The 8754-nt window shown below is 40.3% G+C and overlaps 1 protein-coding gene across 1 annotated transcript in view; it reads left to right on the top strand.

Moving 5' to 3' along the window:
- The window catches only part of LOC118761699, a 13723-nt gene extending 5646 nt beyond the window's left edge, over positions 1 to 8077 (top strand). Inside the window, exons 2-3 of the mRNA XM_036499845.1 lie at positions 5891 to 5928; positions 7544 to 8077. Of these exons, the coding sequence (XP_036355738.1) occupies positions 5891 to 5928; positions 7544 to 8043 (538 nt within the window). The 3' untranslated portion in view covers positions 8044 to 8077. The remainder of the gene's footprint in view (positions 1 to 5890; positions 5929 to 7543) is intronic.
- The last annotated feature ends 677 nt before the right edge of the window (positions 8078 to 8754 follow it).

Below are 8754 nucleotides of genomic sequence, written 5' to 3' on the forward strand. Positions count from 1 at the left end.
ATATCCTGAGGGACTGTACCCTCTTCCCAGCACTGACACAGAAGCTCATGAAGGTGCCGAAACAGGATGGTGTTTTTGCCGGCTTTGATGATCTCTGAGGGGATGCCGTCTTTTCCCGGAGCCTTATTTCTTGCTAGGGAGTCAACAGCCTTGGTGAGCTCTGCTTTAGATGGCGGACTGTCAAGTGCGCACATGACTGGCAAGATCTTGACGCTCTCGACTGCAGCCTCAGCCACTGTGGTCTCCCGTGAGTAGAGATCCTGGTAGTGCTCCACCCATCTATCCATTTGCTTGCCTTGATCCCTGATGAGATCTCCAGTAGTTGATTTCAGAGGGGCTGACTTGGTTGCGGATGGACCGAGGGCCTTCTTCAAACCGGCATACATCCCACGGGTGTCGCCCCTGTCAGCAGCTGACTGGATACTCTGAGAGATTTCCTGCCAATACCTATTTGCACACATACACATACGTTAATACATATAGACACAGACACACACACACACACAAGCAAAAACATGCGCACACATACGCACGCACACACGCACACGAATGCACACACCTAAAACTCACAACCCCACGAATACACGTATATACACCTATATACGCTTACACACATACAAACGCACACGTACACGCACACACAAATACACGCACATACGACACGCACGCACATACATACACACACACACTACAAACAAAACACACACACGATACATATACATACACGCACACACAAACATACTTCAAACTAGCAGTACCTACTATTTGACCTGTGGTAGAGACAAAAGGAGCCACGCCCAATTCCTTCTTCATTGACCTTAACACTACTAGCCCTACAACACGCAAAGATTAACAGCCACAACTACACACACATACACACACACACGTGTCATCATTGCACACATACACACAGACACACACACGCACACGCAGACCTCCGCGCACGCTCTTATCCACACTTACACACACATTCCTCCTCCTCTACCACTCTCCTGTCTTTGAAAGAACTTTTCATCACCCATTCCCTTCCGGTCATTCAAAATGTGACGGCGTGTGTACCGTTGGCGATTTTTTTTCCGCTGTCTTCCCTCCTCTGGATCTTTCCTTCTCGTATGTTTCCGACGAAGAGCTCCACCCGAAACGTTAAACCCTCCTTCTTTCCTTCTTTCCTTCCTCGTCCAATAATACCATATTTGTTCCACGTCCTCGCGTTGATGTTTTTTTTGTGCTTTCTTGTTTGGATTATATTTAACTATATATACATGTATATATATACATATATATATATATATATATATATATTATATATATATATATATGTGGAGAAATATGTGTGTATATATATATGTGTGTGTGTGTGTGTGTGTGTGTACTAGCAGACGTACCCGGTATATAATATATTCCAGTCATTTTGAAACAGGTGATATGGGAAAGTGTAACATTGACAACAAAACATTTGTAGAGTAAATGCTGGGCTAATTCAACTAAGCAACATGCTATGAGTCCGTTTGGAGTGTTTCAAGCCCTAACCTGTCATGCAAAATTGGAGCTGGGGTTTCTGTGATTTTTGAATGCACCGAAAAGCTGTCAGTGGATATACTCTCCTTTGCAGCAGTGTGCGCTGTGTCTAACACGACCCATCATCGGAAATTTTGACACCTCTAGTCGGGTTTGTTGTCCTACATCACTCATTGAGTAAATTTGGAGGAACTGTGGTTGTTTATTGGCGGGTACCAGAGAACCAATGGGGCGATAGACTTGGCCTTGAACTTTCACATCGGCGTAAATTCATGTTTATCTATCTTCTTAGATTCACCAAACGATGTCATTTGAAAAGCAGACTTGTATTATCTGATATTGTTCAGAAAATCCTTTGACTGGATTGAAGCGCTTTCTACAAGATTCCTAAGGGGTTGAGATGGTAGTGTTGGCAATGATACCTGTCCGAATCTGTTGTCATCTATTGCATTGTTTTAAGTTCTAAACGATAATAAATACTCTGAAGTACTATTTATATGATGCTATTTCTATTTTTTCACAGAACCGTTTCATCTCCAAGAAATCTCTCGACGATAAACCTGATGACACACCAAGTAAGAACTAATTTTATTGCTAAAGTCTTTTACCCGTGACTCTTTAACTAATGAATTATAATTTCACCAACTTTGAATTAGTTCCACATTATTATCCATATGTCCATAATACTATATACTAAGACACTTGCCTGAATTTATTTCAAAATATATTCTACTTTACAATAACTTCCTAACTAAAATGTTACTCTAATATACTATGCCGTGTATTGTGTGTATATGAGTATATATGCAGCGCTACGTCAAGAATTGTACTAAGCCCTCTTCATCTGAGAATCAAATGCCCGAGCTGGCGCTTCACTGCGTTTATATCTACAATTCAGCATCCTGTCCACTCTTCTGCTTCCAATCGTTTCGTGAATAGAGACCCGAAATAATGATGTTCCACTTTCCTACACAGTGCGTATTTGTCAGTCCTGCCTTGGGGTACTCGGTAGCCAACCAATTCATTGCACGTTGTTGGTGACCATCAGACGAATCAGGTAGCAGGATGCCGTCTACAAATAAAAGTCGACCGATCAAGTAGAGATGAATTGGGATACCTCTACCACAATGGCTGCGCATATTCAACCAGATCACAAAAAAGAATTTGAGAAGGGGCACTAACAATGCGCACTTCAACTAAGTGAAACGTTCACGTTGTAAACTTTCGACTTTTACATAAATACATTCATTTGAACATCCATATAAGTACTTTATGGCAACCAGTATTTGCCCATTAAACTCACCTTCCGCGTAAACCATCCGCAACATGCCCCAGGGCACGTGATCGTGTGCCTTTTCGTGGTTTAAAGCGTATTCCTCTTGGAAGTTCTTCAACGTTTGATGGAATATCTGTTTTGAACGACTATCTGGTCGGGTGTTCCGCGTCCCGGACAGTAATCTTGGGCACGATAATTTCCCTACATATCTTTTCCTGACATCAAGTGTAGACTTTTCTATAATTAAAACACACACTTTGGTCTCTGTTTGAAAACATTGTGATTGTTACCCCATATTACCATTGCCTTGGTGATTTTTCCAGAGGTCCCATCCACCTAGCGTACATGGGTCACTCAGAGAATACCATCTGTATTTATGGCTTCTAAAATATCAAGCCGGACGTACATTTCACCAGCAGCATTACCACTTTTAAGTGAATTTAGCGCAAATAAGCGTTCAACCGAAGAAGAACCTGCCGAAAAATAATACAATCACGAACCCATTTCGAGGTCCAAGTTCATACGGGTGGGTCACTCACAATTTGGATGCAAAAGTCTCCACATTTTCGTTTCCGATCCCAGCATCCACTGCGGCTTCCAACTGTATTCTGTAGGTCGCACTGGACTTACCAATTTTCACTGTGCGGCAGACTGTGAGAATTTTCAGGTTTTCAGACAGTTAGGTAGTGCCGAGTTGACAACTCCACCCCTTCCTTTTACCCGAACGTTCACCAAAGAGTTAAAGATCACCAAACTCTATCAAAAACCTCTGTCACCAAGTATTTCTATATCAGGTACCCTTATAAATATCCCTGTCTTAAAATAATATCTATACCAGAGAGAGGAGAGTGTGTATCCTGCACAGAAGCCTGCTATGACCTCTCCATTAAGTTCACTGACGACATTCCTTCCAATCAATCCTTCTCACGGTTATCAGTGCCAAGGTGTGCACTGAAGTTTCCTTGCAGGACAAATGACTTTACCCCAAATATATCTAAAGCTGAGGTGAATTTGCTTAGAAAGGATTTGTATTTGAATTCGCATTTTGCTGCATATACAAAGAGTACGCTAAGGGCTCAAAGGAATAGCCATACCGAATCATCCATCGAGTCGGATAAAAGCAGTTGCCTCTGGAACTTGATTGGAGAAGACGATTCGGAAAATATAATGCAGTCTCCACCCAACTCAATCTGAGATGCATTGGGATGGAATACAAAATATGCGTCTTCCAAACCACGTAGCAGGTCCAGAAGGGATCAACCGTTCATAATTGAGAATTAGACTGTCAAAACCGGACGATACAAAACGCTGCCTGTTATATATAATCGGTGTCTCCTCAAGAAAGCTTCGTTACTTCGGAGGCATACACTTGGAAGTAGGTTGGAAACGTCACTGTGCAGGCGTGGTGCCAACTATGTCTGCACAGTCGGAAGTGGGATGCTCACGATCCCTGGTTTTCAGATTGGATTATGGAGTGAATCCCACTAGGTATTAAGGGATAACTCCTGAAGCTCAAGCAGAATGAAGGAGTGGTGTAGCTGCTGGAAGTAAATGCACCCAATAGCGAGGGCAAATACAAATGCTTCCTTAACAAAGTCACTGCAGCTTTGGATATATTTGGGGTAAAGTCATTTGTCTTACAAGGAGACTTCCGTGCACACTTTGACGCTGATAACCGCAAGAAGTATTGATTGGGTGGAATCGCCTCACACAACTTAATGGGGTGGCCATACTAGTCTTCTGGAAGGAAACGGACTCTCTTCGCGCCAAACACCAATCTGATATTCGTAAATGGCCAATCAGGTGCCAAGAATTGATAATATGGCTAACATATCTATAAAAGAAGAACTTAATCATTTTTATTGTCACAAATATATATAAATGTATATATATATATGTATATATGTATATATATATATATATATATATATAGGATCTTTCAACCCTATTATCTCCCCTAATTTCGCTCTCGCGTCTCATGTTTGATCTTTGACTTCTGGCTGAAATCAGATCGCCATGTTGATTCGTTAGTTACTGCACGCATTTTTTTCTCTCCTTCTTTCTGTGTTTTTTTTCTCTGTGTATCTTTCTGTTGAAGAGCGTAGGCTCGAAACGTTAAAGACTTGTTTTATTTATATTTCCTGAGCGCCATACTAATACAATTGTTTGTTTGTTTTCCACCTGCCTTCGTCTTTTGTCTATTTTCATAAAGCTTCCCGTTATATATATATATATATATATATATATATATATATATATATATATATATATAGGCGCAGGAGTGGCTATGTCGTAAGTAGCTTGCTAACCAACCACATGGTTCCGGGTTCAGTCCCACTGCGTGGCACCTTGGGCAAGTGTCTTCTACTATAGCCCCGGGCCGACCAATGCCTTGTGAGTGGATTTGGTAGACGGAAACTGAAAGAAGCCTGTCGTATATATGTATATATATGTGTATATGTATGTGTGTGTTTTGTTGTGTCTGTGTTGGTCCCCCTAGCATTGCTTGACAACCGATGCTGGTGTTTTACGTCCCCGTCACCTAGCGGTTCGGCAAAAGAGACCGATAGAATAAGTACTAGGCTTACAAAGAATAAGTCCCGGGGTCGATTTGCTTGACTAAAGGCGGTGCTCCAGCATGGCCGCAGTCAAATTACTGAAACAAATAAAAGAGTAAAAGGAAAAAAGTAAAGATTATATATATATATATATATATATATATATATATATACTCACATCCAAGTTCAACTACAAAACAAACATCCGTTCTTAAGGGAGACAAATACACATTCTGATATTCTGAGATTAATCTCTGAATTCGTTGACATCAACGTCAACAACAGGCTCAATAGACAAATGACTAATTTTCTTCGTTTAAATTTATTCTTTGCGAATCATTTACTTCTTTCATTCTGATTCTCATTCATTCACTCATTCTTTTTCTCTTAAATTCTAAATTTCTTTCCTCTCTCTCAATTTCTTCCAAACCAACAACATCCTTTGTATAGGATTCAAGAATTCTTTCTTTTAAACTAAATTGTTTCATTTTAATTTCACAGAACCCGGTCTCGGATCATTGTATACCCGGTGGGGCAGAAATACTTGTCCTCCTTATTCAAACCTTGTCTATGACGGTTAGTATACTCTGTATTTCTATCCTCTCTTTCTCACACGCACACGCACGCACACTCAAGCAAATCATGTGATATATCACGTTTGAAACGACACCTATAGACCCTATAGAGACTGCACAATACTGCTTACTCCTTTGTAGGTATTTGGTCAAATCAGAATTTTAAATGTTGTCTAATATGGACCAGGTGAAAAGGATGTTGTCTAACCTCAGAATATAGATATCTCTACGTTTAATTATAGATAGGGACTAGACTGGAATCCAGTTAGCGATCAAGGACTCCTGGCTGACTTGTATGGAGTGTAGATATCAAATACCGAGGCTGCTAACTGGTGATCAAGTGTACTGGATACGGATGGTGGTATTGTACGTGAGTGACCAGAGCTGAAAGTTGCCACTTGTCTATCATTAACTAGAGTGTCTATTGATTGTAGTTATAGACTAAATTGAACAAGGTCTAATTAGAATTGATGAATGAATGTATATGGTTAATGAAATGAACGCAGAATGTACAATGTGGACTGGACAGACCACACACTATAACTAATGGACAAAGCTAACTTAGGGTCGTATGTATTATGCAAAATGTGGAGGGATGAAGTACCACTGAGAGAACCCAAGTGAGTACATATTGCACTACTATTCTTCTCCACCTCACCAAAATCGTCCTATCCCTCAAACCTATCTCTTTTCATGCAACACCTCGCCTCATTAATTGTCCAGTGTATCTTTGTAAGGTAACACCGGCACATCCAATTCAAAGCTACTTCTTCCCACATCTTCTCCAACCAACCTCATATCCTTTGTGAATCTGCTCTCTATAAACCCTACACATATCGTTTATCGGTCGCCCACTCCGCTGTCCATTCTTCTTAAGCACGACGCCATCAATGAGCTTCAAAATTCACCCCACCTCAGTTCATGCTTTGCATGAAATAAAATCTGTGTGATCATAATATTATAGTATGTGGTAGGCCCGTCTCGTGGTAGGGCTGACTCGTCCGAGACAAACCGATGGATATAGCCAGCCACACCCGTATGGTCGGATAAACAGTATTTCGTCCCCTCTTACCCACCAGTTCTCTGCATCTCGCCGTCTCTCGTATTGTTCTACTCAAACCACATGCAATTCCCGTCACCAACAATTTTCCCGTTCAAACGGGAACGACATCTTTTCCATTTCGGGAAATCACGACCACATGCGTTACAAAATCCCTTTCCTTTCTCCGTTTATTGACATCCACACACGAACATCTACCCCATGCAATACACATCACAACCACAAATACTTACCCGTACACACACACACGCACATACACACACACACAGACACACACAAACACACACACACACAAACACACGCAAACACACACACACACATAAAATCACACACACACACACACATGAAGAGAAGAGAAAAGCACAGCTGCGAACGCATGCGCACTCCCATCCAGCGACACACAGCTTACACTCACATAAGCACTAACACCACAATTCGTTCACACGTGACTAAACATGACTCCTTTTAAGGGTCAAACTGTAATGAATGTTTCCGTTATTTCATATATAATTTTGCTTATTATCCTTTTTACTTGATTTATTCTTACCAATTCTAGGTGTGGTGGGTGGACAATTTTATGACCACACAGGTGGTGGAAGTAATCTCTTATGTCTACCTAACGATCCCATTTGGGCCAATTATACTACAAAAGTTGAAGAAGGTGGTTCAATTTTTGGCAGTGAATATCAATTAGATTTATACCCAACTAATAAACTCTTCTCTTTTGCTAACGCTAAATCACTTCATGATCACAACGTTCCGTGTGCTGTCTGTTTGACACGACAACCTTCTGTTGTTATGATGTTACCAGCCAGGACAAAGTGTTACGCTGGTTGGACAGCTGAGTATTCAGGATATTTGATGTCCGGTTATTTCGGGCAGAAGGGCAGACAAGAATATGTGTGTGTGGATTATGCACCAGAAGCTGATCCAGCAGGTTACAGAAACGAAGATGGAGCTCTATTATATTTCGTTCAGGCTGTTTGTGGTTCATTGCCATGTCCACCGTATGTCAATGGTCAAGAATTAACCTGCGTTGTTTGCAGTAAATATTGAACAGAAATTAAATTCGGTTCCATATGAAAATATCTCTGTGAATTACAATAAATAACATAAAGTATCAATTGTGTTACCTAATATTTTCTTTAAAGTATGTCTATCGTTACAATAAACTGTTGTACTAGTTTACAGAAGATATTCAAACAATACAAAAGAGGCGACGTAGAATGCCAGAAATATCCTCAAAAACAAGAAAAATCTAAACCTGTCGAAATGATTCTAGAAAACATTTTGTAAGATTTCAGTTTATCAAACTTATCGTTGAAATAAAATGTTATTTTGTTTAACAGTATTTTGTCTTCTGTCTCATGATTCAACAAACCCCAAATAAAGTACCACCATAGAATTATATCAGCTTTTCGTGCACAGCCTTAGAAAATCTAATACTCGACGTACTATCTCAGACATCTTGGTTTTCAAATTACAAATCGGATTCTGACAAGGAGCCATGAACCGCTACATTACTTAGCACAGAACTTAATTGATTCTTTCAACAACAACCAGATACTTCCACACAATCCATTCTACTTACCGTTATTAATCAGGAAAGCTTTCCGTTCCATTCCAACCCCAAATCTTATAAAACCTACTTATCGTCTACTTTACCAATATCACAAAATGTTCAATTTAAGCTTTCTGAGAATGTGGAATTTACACGATCAATCCTTCAAAAGACAGTATAAATGAGTACTGGTCCTGCCAAAATAA

This window comes from Octopus sinensis, unplaced genomic scaffold, assembly GCF_006345805.1.
Source record: "Octopus sinensis unplaced genomic scaffold, ASM634580v1 Contig16540, whole genome shotgun sequence".
Classification (NCBI taxonomy): Eukaryota; Metazoa; Mollusca; class Cephalopoda; order Octopoda; family Octopodidae; genus Octopus; species Octopus sinensis.